Source organism: Panthera uncia, assembly GCF_023721935.1.
Source record: "Panthera uncia isolate 11264 chromosome A3 unlocalized genomic scaffold, Puncia_PCG_1.0 HiC_scaffold_12, whole genome shotgun sequence".
Taxonomy (NCBI): Eukaryota; Metazoa; Chordata; class Mammalia; order Carnivora; family Felidae; genus Panthera; species Panthera uncia.
In genome coordinates this window covers 678,211-695,175 of record NW_026057579.1, presented here as the reverse complement: position 1 = coordinate 695,175, position 16,965 = coordinate 678,211, and the positions used below count along the sequence as shown (strand labels likewise).

The 16,965-nt window shown below is 48.6% G+C and overlaps 1 protein-coding gene across 3 annotated transcripts in view; it reads right to left on the bottom strand.

Annotated features, from left to right (window-relative positions):
- TCF7L1 (transcription factor 7 like 1) overlaps positions 1 to 16,965 on the bottom strand; it is a 60,812-nt gene that overhangs the window by 19,020 nt on the left and 24,827 nt on the right. For 2 of the 3 annotated variants that reach the window (XM_049652045.1, XM_049652046.1), the window contains exon 2: positions 1,515 to 1,598. In XM_049652045.1, the coding sequence (XP_049508002.1) occupies positions 1,515 to 1,598 (84 nt within the window). Of the gene's footprint in view, positions 1 to 1,514; positions 1,599 to 8,112; positions 8,867 to 16,965 lie in introns of those variants that run through there. The other variant, XM_049652048.1, reaches the window with a different exon arrangement.

Here is a 16,965-nt window from a genome sequence, read left to right as displayed (position 1 = left end):
AAATAAAAACTTACTAAAAAAGTAGGGGAGATTTTAGACAATATGCAGAGAGAATATGTGGAAGGAAGAGAAGAGAGAGGGCCCTGCCATCTCGGGGTCCACTGCAGTGGGCTGGGGGATGCCACAGGATGGGGGGGGGGTGAGCAAAGATTTGAAACAGTTAAAGAGAGACAGCTGTGCCTAGAGGGGACAAGCCAGGTCTGTGGCAGGGTAGATGTGGGAAGCCGTGTCCTCCACCGGGACCGACCACTAGAGGGCATCGGGACCTCGCGCTACGCCATCCCACACAGGACTCTGGGGGACCAGAGATGTGACCCCGGCCTGTTCCTAGGGTGGCCACAGAGCCTCTCAGGGGCAGCCTGAACCAGATGGCTGGCTGCTCACCGTTCCCTACACAGTCACTGGTCTCTCCTAGAGATGGTGGAAACGAGCTCTCCCCACTTGTCTCCCCAGTGGATGGCAGCGACAGTCATCTGACAACTACACAGGACACTGCTTTATAAACTTCCAAGGGCTCTGTCACTGTAAACTGCTCTCACATGCACTGGAAATCATACAGGCTCGCTGAGCCCGAATTATCTTCTCTGTATATCTAGACTCTCAGCTTTTAAATGAAAAAGGACTGTCAGGGTATCTTAAGATGTCCTGAATGAGATGAAATAATATGTCTGGGATTTATTTTAAAGCAACCCAGTGTAGTAGGAGGAGGTGTGTGGGTGAAAGGGAACAGGTGAAATTTTCCATAATAATGTTTCTAAAAACACTATGTTTCCCAGGTCTCCTTGTCTATAAAATGCATAGGTCATGCCAGTGGGGTTCCTTCTAGCTGCACCCTCTAGGACTCAGAGGCTCACTGTACAATGCATAACACCAGTTAGCTTGAGGGGTGTGTGGGTCTTAAGGCTAGGGAGGCCCCAAGCTCCTAAGAAAAGTCCTGGAATGCAATGTCCCAGGACCATCTCTTGTCGATTTCAGTCCACCGCAAGCCCTGAGGAGGCGAGACCTGCTTGGACCTCATTGCTCCCGCCTCCCAGGACCATCCAGATCTTCCTTTGGGACCTGAGTTGTCACAGGGCTTGGCACAAAGGTCTCAGCTGCCCCACTGGAGTTTTCGTTTGCACAGGGCCTCTTCCACTGTTGCTGCCAGCAGCAATGAGAAGTGGCAGCAATGTAGAACGAGCTCCAAAAGAGAGAAGGAACACTGCTGCCCAGGTGGAGGGGGCAGAGGGATTCTTAGGGAAGCGGCAAGGACCAGGGAACCAGCCAGGGTCGGTGCCGGCATTTCTAATCATACGACATCACAGCTGGTATGTGCGTGTGTGTTGAGGTGGAAGGGGTGGAAAAGCGTACAGGTAACACGGCCACACCCCAACTGCTCAGCTCTTCTCCTGAGACACACACTTGGGGCAATACCGTCAGACCCCATCAGCTTCGGGATGGTGGATGGGATGCAACGACATGGGGTGAGGGGAGCGAGAAGATCCCTTTGGCACTTGAAGGGGAAACAGACTTACCAAGTGTGCCGGAGATGGTGACCTGGTGTCCTTGACTGTGGCACTGGATGGGACATCGAGGAGGGGCCATTTCATCTGTAGGTACTGCACAGGGGATAGAAAACACAAGGCATCTGGTGAGATGAGGCCTTGCGAGCACCCCCAAGTGAGCAGAGGAGGAGCTGTGCAGGTAGGCTGCTGCTGGTTCTCCGTGACCGCACATGCTCCTTCCTGCTCAGTGTCCAGATGATTATCTCAGGGGAGAGCACACACTCAGAATCACCACTACCATCACCTGCCCCCTCTGTCATGTTGTGGGGGACACACAACAGGACAACCAGCCAAAGTGTCCAAAGAACCTATATCGCTGAGGGTCAAGCTCTCCCTGCTCTAGTCATGGGACAAGAAGGGCACATCTAGGGACCAAGGGCTCCCACACGGTGATCCTGCCCCATTCATTCCCATGACTTACAGCATCACACACAATACTCCCTAAGAAATAGCCTCCAGAAATATTTGGTGAAGGAATGAATAAAAACCATCTACCCGACACTCGCAGGGTCATGGGTAATATCTGTCCATACTCAACGATGCTGATTTAACTTCTAGCTATAGTGTTTCTCAGCCTTGAAAAGATTATCCAGTACCTTACCCTGTATTGTTGCAGAAAATCCAAACCAAACAGTAAACCCTCAACGTACACATGCACATACTTTCTTTAAACAAAAAACTTCTTCTTGGGGCACCTGGGTAGCTCTGTCATTTGAGCAACTAACTTGATTTTGGCTCAGGTCATGATCTCAGGGTCAAGGGATTGAGAGCTTGCACTGGGCTCTGAGCTGAGCATGAAGTCTGCTAGAGACTTTCTCTCTCTCTCCCTCCTTCTGCCCCTATCCCCTGCTCACGTGCTCTCTCTCCCTAAGATAAAAAATAAAATAATTTAAAAAAGCCTCTCCTCAACCCTGGCATGGCAGTCTTTGGCAAGGGCCTGGAAAGGAATGAGTGGAGAGTCTGTGAGGGGCACTGGGTGAGCCCGCCTGGGGTCCGGAGTCAAATGCTCATGGGTTCAGGGTCTCACTCTGCCAGTGTAGGCTGTGCAACTCTGGACAAGCATCTTAACAACTCTGAGTCTCGGCTTCTGCATCTGTAAGGCAAGGCTACTCTCAATAACTTTATAGGTTGTTAGAAGGATTAGGGACAATGTCAAGTATTGAACACAATGCTTCGCACGTGGGAGACATTTGATAAATGGCAGCTAGTATTTTCGTAAGCAAACCGTTAGTCTTTGCCAAGGGCAAAGCACACATGTTGTCTTAGTGTCAACACTGACATAGTGTTTCTGGGCAGCAGACCAGCTATGCAGACTGTTTGCAAAATTCTTGAGGTTACTTTGGAAATTACACCTCCAATAGGAAATGATGGCTCCAGGAAGAGTTTCATAGACAGAAATAAGTTTCTGAGTTATCCCTTGCTCTGGTCACTCAGTTTCAGGGAAAAAGAAATCGTGAGTTGGCCTTGAGCTATGTGCACAGGATCAGAAAACAAGGATGGGCCGTGCCCCTTTTCTTTCCATCAAAGAGTCCACAAATATGGACTGAGTGGGCAGGGTCTGGGCTTTCAAAACAATGTCCACAGGCAAGGATAATGGCCCTAGGACACATCTACAAAGGGCCAGTGAGTAGCACAGACAGCAGGTAGGATGGACCAATCAGGCCTGGCTGTGGGAGGCTTGGGAGGGGGGAACAAAAGGGGGTTGTGGGGGTGCTATAAGTGAGGGCAGTCTTTACTCTGGGCCTTCTGTTGCCTGCCCCTCCATCCATGAGGCCACACCGAGTATCATCCCTGTCCCTGCATTCTGCTGATCCATCCCACCCCCACCTGTCTTCTTCCTTACCCAGAGCCTATGCTTTGTAGATAAACTAACTGGGATTTCAATGCCTTTGGCAAATTAAAAACACTGGACAAATACTGGAATCATGAGTTAAAACTCATTTCCTGGGGTGCCTGGGTGGCTCAGTAGGTTAAGCGCCTGAATCTTGATTTTGGCTCAGGTCATGATCGCAGATTGTGAGTGTGAGCCCCGAGGCGGGCTCTGCACAGACAGCTCGGAGCCTGCTTGGGATTCTCTCTCTCCGGTCCTCCCCTGCTTGCTCGCGTGTGCATGTGCACTCTCATGCAGGCTCTCAAAAATAAATAAACAAATAAACATTAAAAAAAAAGCCCTCATTTCCTCAGTGAATAACATCTGTGCCATACTGGCAGTTTCCAAAGCATTTCCACACACATAAACCAGTTTCCTCTTCACAACAACGCTGCTATTGCAAGTAGGGGTGACCGTCCCAAATTTTCAGATGAGCTAATGGAGGTAAACACAGGGTGAGTGACTACCCAACTTTATGATGGGAACTGAAGTTGAAGTCTCTTGGCTTCAACTCCATGCTGTTCACTGCGACAGCAGTCATCACATCACCTTCTTGAACCACCCCCCCCCCAAGCTTTTCTCGGCTCCCAAGGGTTTTTCTCCCTCCCTTTCTGTCTCGCCCAGGGCTGGCAACCTCAGAGCTGAATGAATATATACACACCAATTCTCCTGTAGTGACGCTTGAGGTGACCCAAACTTACACCGTTCATCACACTGTTTCTCTAGAAGCAACAACCTGAGCATTTATCTGTTTTTCTTGAAGTTGAACTACAATCACAACTATCACGTGCGAAAAGAAGTATCCCAAATCCACCCCAATATGAAACATAGTAGAAGGGGCTCCTGGAACCCACCAACTCTACCAGCATCTAGTTCCCTAATTGACGTCATAAAGACACACGCTGAACACTCCTCATTCTTGTTGGCCAGGGATGTTCTTAGATCAAATAGGAATCCATCTGAATCCTAGTTTGGGAAAGAACATTATTAGTGGACCTTTTGAGTTGTTAGGCAGAGCAGGCTTGTAGGAGTCTAGTTCAGGGCTTCTCAACCATGGCACTAGTGACATTTTGGGATATCGTGGGGGCTGTCCTGTGCACTGCAGGATATTTAGCGGCATCCCTGGCCTCTGCCTACCAAAAGCCAGTAGCTCCCATTCTCCTGCCCATTTGTGATAACCAAAAAGGTCTCCATTGGGGCGCCTGGGTGGCGCAGTCGGTTAAGCGTCCGACTTCAGCCAGGTCACGATCTCGCGGTCCGTGAGTTCGAGCCCCGCGTCGGGCTCTGGGCTGATGGCTCGGAGCCTGGAGCCTGTTTCCGATTCTGTGTCTCCCTCTCTCTCTGCCCCTCCCCCTTTCATCCTCTGTCTCTCTCTGCCCCCCCCCCCCAAAAAAAAAAAAAACGTTGAAAAAAAACAAAAAGGTCTCCAGACTTTGCCAAATGTCTCTGGGAGCGGGAAAACCGTCCCCCAATGGGAGCCACTGCTCTACTATGCGCTCCATGAGGGTCTGCCTTCATGCTGGGGCTATCAAGGCACAAATATACATATGGACACACACACACACACACACACACACACACTCAGAGCAAGTGTTTTTAGTAATAGCTACTGTGTTTGGTTGTCCATCACATGCTTGGTGTCTTACCTACCCACTGCCTGGACTTCCAGGGGGAGGAAGAGACCACACTGTCCTCATATTTCTGTAGGGTTCCCTCTCACTCAATGACTTTAACTGAGACCTGGAAGCTTAGAAGTGTGTAAAAATCTTTAGCCTTGTCCACGACCGAAGCCTGGCCCCATAGAGATCTGTCAGACAGGTGGGGAAAGTGGTTTTGGCAATGGTGGACATCTGGCCCAGGACCTTTCCCGCTCCAGGAAATCTGGGGGGTGGGGGGTGGTGGTGGTGTGGGTGTGCATGTGTATAAGGAAGGATTCATTTGATAAAGAAATAGAGGATTGTCCCTTCCCCCTTTCTACTTTTCTGCCTTTTTAAGATTTTGAGACACGTGATGCAGGGTGGTGGGGAAAGACCTATAAAAAGACGCAGGGGCCCACTGCAGCTTCGCCATCAAACTCCCCTGGATCGCAATTCTGAAGAAAGGAGCATTCGAAAGGGACAGCTGAGCCTCCCAGAACCACAGATCAGGGGCAGCAGGGACCTGCGGCAGCACCTCTGTAAGCCTCTCCCACCTCAGCACCAGATCTGTGGAGGTAGCCGGGCAGTTCTGAATTCCTGGGTCAGGCGTACCCCAATATTCAGGGGCAATAAAACTCTCTTTGGCTGCAATTCTCATCTGAAGCCAGCCCACAATCACCCTGGGGCTAATCAGTTATCTGGGGAGTAAGAGACATGTGGCTGAGCCCAGATTCTTTGTATGGTAATGGCATGTGGGCAAATTAAAAATGCTAGGTTTCTCCAAGCCTAGTCTAGGTTTTCCATCCAACTGACCACAACCGGCTCCTGACCAGTGTTATCATGCACAGGCTGTAAGGCAGTGAGGATGGGCCGGCGGGCTACCTCCCTGCTGGGGATGCTCTTTGGAATGTAGACCATGGAAGCTGTGTGGCACCAGTGCAACTGACTGCCAAGTGATAGCAACGGCCACCACACATGGGATGCTGACTAGGAGGTAAGTATTCTCTTCTGGCACTCAAAAAGAGAAAGAGAAAACTAGACTCAAATGGTGAGTACTACCACTCTCGATTTACTCATGCTGCTTAATATGCTACCGTATGTTGTGACTCTCTGAGACAGGACAGATATGCAGTTTCCTGATCTTACTGAATTTGAGAAACTCTTTCTGGGGATTGGGGTTCCATAGAACACACTTGGGGAACTTATGGTTCACAGTTAGGTAGACTGAGGCTGTGGTTTAGAACCTGTCTTTACTGTACTGACTCAGTTGTGAGATGTATACATAGTGATAGATTTTCTTACACGAAAGCATCCTTGCATGCCCCAGGTAAACCCTATTTGGTCATGGTGGCTTGTTCGTTCTTGTACTGTATTGTGGAATGCGAACTATGAGTCTCTTAAGATTTTGACTTCAACATTCCTAAGGGAGAGTGAACAAAAAGTTTTTTTTGTGGTATTTTTCTCAAGTGCTGCTATCAGTGTTATTTTGGCTTTACTCTTTATAAAGGGGGCTGTACCTCTTTTTCTTTATGCTCTGGGTCCCTTTCTGCTTCTGGGGCCCCTCTTTAGTGCCCTTAGTGCCCTCCTTGCGGTGAATACTTGGCCAGGTGGGCTATTTCCATTCGACTTGGCCCCAGGGAAGGGTCCCTCTGAAGGGCGCTCTCACCAAAGAGCCAGAACCTCCTTTCCTGCAGGGAGGCAGAGAATCGGTCCTACAGGATCCCTGCTTAGCTTGAAGACTGTGCAGCAGATTAATTGCAGCTGTGCCCTGGAATTTCCCCAACATACAAATCTTCATGATGTAAAACAGCTGGGAGGAAATCCCAGCATGCCCCGTACGGAGGCAGAACTGCCAATGAGCTATGGAGATTAACCCTCCACCTCCCAGAAGGTAGGGACCCCCCCTCCCCCTCCCCCTCCCCCCGCCCAGCCATATCTGCCCCTGTTCCAAGCTTGCTTTGGCGTGGACAGGACTCTACAGGACTCTGGGTACCGCCCACAGTCTTCCCATTCACAGGTTCTCACAGAAAACCCTTTAGGCAGGGCCCAGGCAAGAGAGGAAGCAAAGCTTCATGTTACAGAAGCCAAGAGCAGAGCTCGCCGAAGTGCACTACAGTTGGAAGCGAGGAAAGAAGTTCTCTCCAAAAGTTTCCCAGGTGAGAACACGCCATCCCACAGAATTCCTTCCACTTCTTGAGCTCTTCCCCCTGGCTTTACCGTCTCACAGGTTTTACCCTTCGGTAGCAGAACCTTGCCAGTGGAGATGACCAATCTTTCCTGCATCTCTGGTCCCCAGTGATAAACAGACACTCTGGGACCCCAAGGCCAGGGCCCCTGGAACAGAGAAGAGGGCTTTCTTCCCCAGACCGCCCTCTTAGGAAACTGCATGGTGCAGCCACTCAGCAAAACAGGCCAGAAACCCAACCCCGCAGGCTGTCCACCACAGAGTGACAAGGACATTGTGCAAAATGCAATTTTTTTTTTTAACATGAAGAATTGTATTCTAAAAACATGTGAACCAGTGATCAGTTTCTCTTTACTCTCCATTCTGCCACAATTGGGGATGGGGATAGAATCAGGACCACTGCAGTGGCTTCCCGAATTCAACGCGAGTTTATCTTCTAAAACCTAACTCATCAGGGGGCACCTGGCTGTCTCAGGCAGTAGAGCATGCGACCCTTAACCTCAGGGTTGTGAGATCGAGACCCGTGGAGCCTACTTAAAACAACAACAACAACAAAAACACCTAACTCATCAGATATCTTCCTTGCTTAAAAAATCCTTTCCTAGTTGGTTGCTGGGCCCCCCAAAGTTCTCAGCAATCCGGTGCCAACCTATCTTTCCAGCCTTCATCCCTCAGGGCTCCCCTGCTCCTCCATCACCCACCGACGCCAACTGCACTCAAGTTCCTACAATATCCTGTGCCATTTGATCAGCTGCTCCACAGCCTGGAGTATCCTTTACCAGCAGGAATCTCTAACCTCTTCTTCAAAACCCTCTCCCAAGGTCACCTTCCCAGACAAGCCTTCTGCAGCTCCCCACAGGAGCCAGTCACTCTCACCTCTGTGACAGCTTGGCGTTCCCATGGCACTCGTCATGCTGTGTGGCTGTTATCCACTTGCAAATTCTGTCTGTCTCTTGGACTGTAAGCTCCTCAAGGGTCACATCCACATCCCCAGTTCCTCGCCCAGAAGCCAGCATTCATGCTTCCAGACCCTGTCTCACTTTGAGCTTAAGCGCTTATCAAACTCCTAAGCCCTAGTTTCCACATCTGTAACACTGGGTTGTCCAGCCTCTTCCTGAATCCTTTGGAGATGTGGAACGCATTTAACGGAGTTTCTTTTCACTCTTGAGTGATTGGTTCTTACGTTAATTGGCCTACTATTGCCAAGAATCTGTAAACGCAGCTTGGAGGCTCTGATACCCAACCCTGCCAGTTCCTGGAGGCCTGTTTAAGATCCTCTGTCTTCTGTCAGAATGGACATAAGTTGATCTCAATTTGAAAGTCTACCAACATTGAGCAATGGGCTCATTAGTGGGGAGACAGAACCGCTCTCCCAACTAAGAACAAATGTTTCATTTCAGGAAATCACTGAACAAGATAAAATGAAAGTATTTAGGAGAACTGGTTTCCAAACATGATGGATTAGACAAAGTTCCAAGAGTGAAAGTATAAAAAGCAAAGTTTACACTCCTCTCCCTTATTTTCTTTTCTCAAGATGAGTAGTTTCTGCATTTGCTTCGTTCTGTGGATGGCACTAAATCCCAAACACAATCACGATTTTGTTTTACTCATGGGCAGAAGGTGGGGTTCCTTCTTAAGTTTCTGTTAATAGGTGAGTTGTTACAAATAAATCCAAATGTCTTAATACAAGCTCCTTTTTTCATGTAATACAACACACATAATTTTCCTTGGAAAAGTTATTTAGAACCACATTTTTGCAATGTTTTAAACCAATGAAATGACTTTTTTCTTGAGGCACCTGTCACAGCATTTAGGTCAGCAAATATTTTTGGAGCCCCTCCTGTGTACTGGCAGTGGAGGGGGCTCTAAAAATATTTCATGACTGAAGAGTAAACTCAAGAGTGGGTTGGATGGGTTTCAGTTTTCCCATAAACACCTATTCCCTGCCCATACCCTCAAAGAATCCCCTTTCTTTCCCGGATGGCCTTAAACCATTCTCTTCCTCTTCCAACTCAGAGAATCTGGCAATTCTGCATACCAGACTTGACCAAAGGTTGGTTTTTAAAAACAGGGGCACCTGGGTGGCTCAGTTGGTTGGGTGTCTGACTTTGGCCCAGGTCATGATATCACCGTTTGTGGGTTTGAGCCCCATATCGGGCTCTGTGCTGACAGCTCAGAGCCTGGAGCCTGCTTCTTGGATTCTGTGTTTCCCTCTCTCTCTCTCTGCCCCTGCCCTGCTGGTGCTCAGTCTCTTTCTGTCTCTCAAAAATAAACAAACTTACAAATATTTCTAAAAAAATAAAAAATGAAAACTGGCTCCCTGCAGAGGCCAATTCCCAGCGTTGGAAGCATACAGCATGGAAAGTAGAGACCAGAGTCCCAGGCTTGTTCTAACCTCTCTGGACTCGATCATTTCACCTTTAAAATGGGAGTATTTTACTGGCCTGAAGGCAGGGACCTGGACCAGATGGCCTTCCATCTGGAAGAAAAAAAATGAAATGTCTGATTAAAACACAGTGGGTTCCTGGGAGTGGAGACTGCGTTGAGGTACTCAATAAATAGACTCAGGAGTCCTCGCTGGTCCCCATTTACAAGCTGTGTACCTGAGGAAGCGACCTCACCCTTCAGAACCTCTGGTTTCTCACCTGTGACATGGGAATAATAGCACCTACCATCTGGCAGAATTCTTTTTAATTTAGTGCAGCAGTCACTTGTGAAAGGACTAACCAAAGGGCTGAGCACGTGGAGAGCTCTTAGGAAACAGGTGTTTAGTCCCCAGAACTTAAATTTCCTTTTGTTCAACGAGACTATTACCTGCATTTTACCCAGGGTCAAGGAAGAGCTAAGTAACATAGAGTTGGACCATTCACTCCTCTCATGGTGCTTCACGCAGAGAGGTCCTGCTCAGTGGTGTGTTAGTAAATGTGTGACAGCCAGCTCTCTAAGCAAAAACAAAAACACAAACACAAACCTAGCTTTGTAGCATTTGCTGGGATCCACCCACAAGTGTAAATATTCCCACTATGGCTGATGTCAAGATACCATGGTGAGTCCCTGATGGCAGGGATGGGAAGAGAAGCTAATGGCTCCCTAGGTAGCAGCAGGCTCTATCACCCACTGCCTGCGGACAGGTGCTGAGAGGCCCTGGCTGACGGGGGCTTCTGGTTCTGCCCACAGACGGCTGGAAGGCTCTCATACATGTGGCCCTCGGCTGAAGTGGGCCCAAGGTCTTGATGCAGAGTCGGACACTTAGCCAGGCAGATCTTTCTGGCAGCTGCATGCTCCTTTTAGAAGGAGCAGGGAACATCTGTCCCCAGAGCACTGGGCATTCAAAAAAACCAGTCAAAGTGAAACAAACTGCTTTTGGGTCATCATTTCTGAAGCCTAGAGCTATAGGCCTCCTCAGTCTCTGTGGCCTCTCACATTGGCTGTGATCTTGGGGTTTGCTGGGCCCGGGCAGCTTCCGTGCTCGGTGCCTGACAGTGTACCCACACAGAGAAGCTTCTTTGTAGGAACTGACCTTGGACGCCTGGCCCTCCTTTCCCTGCATCGAACCCTGCCTGACCCCTCCTCCTCTCCCTTCTGCCTCGGGTCTTGTCATGGCCCTGTCTGGTGCATGATGGCAGCACTCCCCTCCCTCCGCGTAAGATCATCTGTCCTGGCCCCCACCGTGGGCTCGGATTCGGCCGAGAGAACCTCTGCCGTGGCACAGCTTTGTGCCCTGTTCTCTGGCCTGCACATATGCACCCCCATCTTGATCATGTAGCAACATATTAGAGCCGATTCAATTCCGTGTAATGGCTCCATGGTATCCACTGTACAGAAAGGCCATACTCTAATACACAGTCCATATTCACAGACATGTAAGTGCCTCCTGGTCTTTTGCTGCAATGAACATCCTCGAACACTCATCATTACGCTCACGTATGAAAACAGCTGCAGGATACGTTTCCAGCTGGGAGGGGAACTGCTAGGTCAAAGGTACGTCCATTTAGGTTTTGAGAAGTATTATCGAACTTCTCTGTCTACACTGCCACCAGTAACATAGAAGAGAGCTTAGACCCTTGCCCAGTGTCCTCAAACTTAACTGATCGACACCAAACGGACAGGTGGAAAACAGTAAGTAGCTCCTTATTTCCAATTTGCATTTCTCTTGCTGCAAGTGAGGCTGGGAACTGCCACATGTGTAGGTAGCGATTTGAGGGCTAGACGAGATGTGCGTAGACAAGAGGAAGCAGGCTTATGAGGCGGGGGTACGAGGTGGCGGGGAGGGATGGAATGGGTATGGCATCTGCAGGTATAATGGAAGGCTGGGTGAGCTGTGCAGGAGAGGGGTCTCTGTGGCTTCTCACGAGTTACAAAGCTCTGTGCAACCTTCAGTGCACGTGACCTTCACTCAGGGGGAAGAAAGGGCAGATCTGACTGACAGGAGCCGAGGACACAGCTCATGGGGTGGATGACTGTGGGAGGGGAAGAGGAGAGCCCAGGAAGCCACTGCTGCTCCGAGCTGGGTAAGCACAGGGGCCGGTGCACGGCTACACTTTCCCTCCTCCCTTTCCAGTCTGGCTTCTGTTCCAGCAACTCTCCTGTCTCTGTCCCTGCAAGGACACTGAGGACCCGAGAAAGGGAAGTGGCCTAGTACCTACCAAATCCCGTGGGTGTCCTTCAGGCCTCATCATATTTGGAAGCTCTGGGGAAACACGTTTCCTGCACGGACCCCCCCCCCCCCCCCCGGTCTCCTATGGTTTCAGGCTCCTCGTACCCTCTGGTTGATTTACCAGCATTGCCCTGAATAAATGTCTTGGACAAACTGTTCAGGGAGAAAAAGCCAATTAAAGAACCTGTAAGGACAGTCACCACAATGTCACCACTGGGTTTCAGCACTCAGGCAAATTTCCTTTTTTCTTGGTGCTTTTCTTATTCATTAGAAATCTTTACAATGACCGTGTCCTATATCATAACAAGAATAAGCAAAGCTATTAAAATTAATCCCAAATTAATTTTCTTTGTCCAGTCCATGCCTTCAGTTTTTCCAGCGGGAAATCTCAGAATCCGCCTTCACGTCTTTGCTTTCCCCGCCTCCTGTTGGCCAATAAGTTCCATGGATTCGAGGCCTCTTTCTAGATTCTAGGGATTCAGGTCCTCCTTATTTCACGGCGGGGCTGCTGCAGCAGCCTTCTGTCTGCTTCTGATCTCCTGGCTCTGGTTCAGTTCTGCTCCAGACTCTATCTAGGAGGCTGCAAGCCGGTCTGAAGGGGGTGGTGGTGCGGGTCACTTTGTCTCACACGGACAAAACATCTGGTGTCTACATCAAAGAACAGGGTGTTGGATGGAGATGAAGGTGTCCCAAATCCTCCTCCATAGTGGCACCACTGCTTCTGTCTCCCTCCCTATCTCTCCCAGTCCACCCATCACTTGTCCCTACAAATATCTTTGTAAAATATAAAAACTAAGCTATTTCAAGATGGCACGTGGCTTCCCATTCTTACAGAACTGTCTCCTGATAGAACTGGTCGAGAGGCAATGGCAAGTCTGTACAGAGCACTCCATAAATGTCACATGGGCACCTTCTACACACGGTGGCTGTTCAGGTGCGTGAGGTGCCATGGGGGAGGTTTTTTTTGAGTGCTTAAATAACTAGAATGTAAGTCAGCAAATGACAGGTTCACAGAAGAGAGGGGTTACGGTGAGCAGGATTCTCATGGAAAGACTGGAAGACTTCATCCAGGAGGTGGCACAAGAGCTGGGTCACACAGGCAAGATACACTTCTGTAGCTATTTTACTTCTTAAAGCATTTTTTAAAAAGTTTATTTATTTATTTCTTGAGACAGTGAGAGAGAGAGAATTTCAAGCAGGCTCTGAGCTGTCAGCCCAGAGCCCGACGCGGAGCTTAAACTCACAAATCGTGAGATCACGACCTGAACCGAGATCGAGAGTCAGATGCTTAATTGACTGAGCCACCCAGGCGCCCCATACTTCTTAAAGCATTTTATATTAATTACCTCATTTCATCTTAATGACTGTTAGATATAGATAGATAAGGCCAGTATTATCATCCTCATTTTATCTATTTATGTTTAATTTTTTTGACGTTTATTCATTTTTGAGAGACAGAGCATGAGTGGGGGAGGGGCAGAGAGAGAGAAGGAGACACAGAATCTGAAGCAGGCTCCAGGCTCTGAGCTGTCAGCACAGAGCCCGACGTGGGGCTCGAACCCACAGACCGGGAGATTATGGCCTGAGCTGAAGTCAGATGCTTAACCAGCTGAGCTATCCAGGCGCCCCCATCATCTTCATTTTAAAAGCGGGGGAGACGAGCCTGCCGGAAGCTCCTGGATTTAGGATTTCCCATGGTCATGAACTCATTGATGTCCAGTTGGCACTAGAATACAGAGCTTCGGACTGTTACGGTATGACCCAAAGGTGCAAGAGCATGTTTCTGGTCACCTAGAAGCTTCAGTCTCACCTTGGAATCTTAGGGTAGCAAATACAGATCATGAATGCCGCTACAACCCCCTCTTGTGCCCATGGTGGACACTGCTAATAGATCATGGTGTTCTTCCCTGTGTATGTGAAGACCTCAGAACGTTCAACCCAGTACACCAGGCAGCCACTAACAATTGATTCAAGTTGATCTGGGAGGTGCAGTCTATTTATTCTGTCTGATTTAAGCCTGAAGGTCGATGTAGATATCTTGGCTAGTAAGATGGGGGCCGGGGGGGTGGGGGAGTGGGGGAAGGCCAGGCCTCAGGAACATTTGTCTCCAGGCTGGCACATTGAGGAACTCAAGTTTCCAGACAGAGGTGGAGGAACCACAAAGAATGTGACTGGATAGCAAAAAGAGTGATGACTTGCATGAAGCCCATTGACCAAAGAGCAGGCCTGGGAATTCTGAAGTTTATGGATTTTCCCCTGTGGGAGGAGAAGCTGGAAAGCATCCCAGGTATTGAGGAGAAAGGAAGCAGGATCTGTGTATAATCAATGGGGCACAGGAAGTGCTTATCGTAGGCCAGTAAAACACACAACACAAAAGAACAGCCAGGCGGCCTGGAGCCGCCTCTCAGCGCACGGAGCTGCAAGGGCCTCTCTCCAGAAGCCTTCTCCAGCACTCCTGCAGCCGGCGGCTGGCCAAAGTCAACAACTCCCGGGCACCAGGAAGTGGGACATGTCTGGGGAGGGCCCTCAATAGGTGTGCAGTTCTGGGAGAGCTCTCTGACCCTACTGGCGAGAGAGGATGCTAAGAATAAGGCCATGCCGGCCATCTCCACACAGGACCATCACTCCTAATAAAGGAGCCTGAAGTATAGATTCCTGCGTCCCATCCTGGTGTGCGCGCAGTAGGTGGACACAAGTGGGTTGGTCACTTATAGGGCATTACAAAATGACTCTGCATTTGTACTGAAGTGAGGGCACCGAAATTAGGATAGGATAGTGGAAGGGCTGTAAGAAATGAACATTTATTATGAGTAGACTGTATATATATACTTTAAACATCTTACCATGGCACCAAACTCACACGTCTCCTCCTCCTCTTCCTCCTCACTTCCCGAGAGGGTCTGGCACCTCTTTCCCAGTTCCCATTTCAATTCTATTAAATGATACCCATTTTTGTTTCAGTATTTAAACTATTCGTTCTAACAGGCATTAAAATACATACGTATTTTATATATAAAAAAGGAAAACCCATGTCTTGAACACTCTTGCTTTAAATGAAGCTCCATTCTTCATTTTTTTAAAGTTTATATCTTTATTTTGCGACAGAGTGAGCGCGAGCCAGGGAGGGACAGAGAGAGGCAGAGAGAGGATCAGAAGCAGGCTCTGCACTAGTAGTGGGGCTGGATCCCACGAACTGTGAGGTCACTACCTGAGCCGAAATTGGGAGTCCGCTGCTTAACTGGCTGAGCCACTCAGGTGCCCCAATTGAAGCTCCATTTTTAAAAAGTGGGGAAAAAGTGAGTCAACTCAAAGAAAAACATTAGGTAAATAACATAGATGCCATGTGGCGTATGGGCGCCATTCAAGGACACTGTTATAGAATCACGTGTTTACGGCCGTGTGGAGGCTAGCGCAAATTATGGGTGAGGATATCCCCATATCCCTAGGAACCAGAAGAGGTTCTGCACGCAGATCGAAATGTCACCATGTGCCAAGACGCATCACTATCTTCTTCCCAAATGCTTCTCACTCAGACCCACTCAGAGTGCTAGTGCACTCCCAAGTCAAGACCTTAGAAATCTTTCCCTCCTGCCTCTGCCTCACTATTTGCTGGCTAGCCAGTCACTAAGTCCTGTCCATTGGCTGACACAGGATTTTGTCCATTTCTAACACCACTGCCTTTGCAATGGCTTCCTGACCACTCCTTGCCTTGGCTCAGTCCCTCCTCCCAGTCATTCACATACTCTGCTGCCCCATAGCCAGACTCTTGGATCCTGTGTTACCTCCTCCTAAGCTTCTTGGGCACAGGAACCAGAATTCATTTGTCCCTTGGATCACCATGGCCCGTGGCACAGTACATCATTTGTGAGAGGTGCCTGGTAACTACTGCAGCGTGTTTTAGAGTTAATTAGGGACTCAAGTGTCTCTCCCTCCAAGTGTTGCTTCCCAGCCAGTTCCAGGGGAGAAATATATTCAAAAGCCAAAGACCATCAGTGGCCATGCTCCTGGGGTTGTTGCCAGAGACCCTAATCTTGGTGGCCCAGGGTGAGAGCAGTGGTAGCCACAGCCTTTTGGGAAGACTATGGACAGAGTGAATGGGTCTGACTGTCCACTGCCAATGGGAATCTATTAGCTAATCAAGATTCCATTTACTTCATACAGTAAGACTGATGAAATCAAACATTCGCTGATATCAAATCTGCTTCCAACTGTTTTTGTATTTTCCCCTATAGTGTACATGTTGATTATAAAATATAACTTGATGCATCTTAGGTCTTCTGTAGTGGGGGCCATGGCAATGGAATTGTGTTGCTCGGTGAAATCATATTGTTTGATATTAGTATCATTTCAGGTAATCAGATAAGTAAGTGCAAGAGCCAAGGACAGCAAACTGTGTAGAAGAGCAAACAGATTTCTTTAAAGATAATATTTACTGATTAGTTATCTTGTGCCAGGCACTGTACCAAGCTATTTCCATGTGTTATTTCGTTTAACCCTCTCAGCCTCATAGGCTGATGCTATTATTTTCCCTACTTAACCGATGAAGAGATTAAGGTATTGAGAATTTAAGTAACCCGCCCAAGCCCTGTCATCTTGTTAGCACTTTCGTTTATACTAGTGTTGGAGGAGAACGTAAGTGCAACACTCCTCCAGCCCATCCTGGCATTTGTCACATATGGGCACTCAGGCTACTGGCAGAGCTGTAATTAGTTTAGCTTGGGGCTTGTATGGATCAGGTTATTGTTATTTTTTAAAGTTTATTTATTTATTTTTGAGAGAGAGAGAGAGAGAGACAGCGAGCATGTGTGCGCATGCCGGCAAGCAGGGGAGGGGCAGAGAGAGAGGAGAGAGAGAATCACAAACCGTGAGATCATGACCTGAGCTGAAATCAAGAGTTAGACACTCAACCGACTAAGCCACCCAGGCACACCAGATCAGGTTATTTTTTGCAACCAACATATAAACTACAGGGGAAAATATAAAAATAATTGGAATGGGATAAAATATTTCTCTTAGTAAATCAACATTATGAATGCCAACCAGCAGAAGTAATATAACACACAACAAAGGAA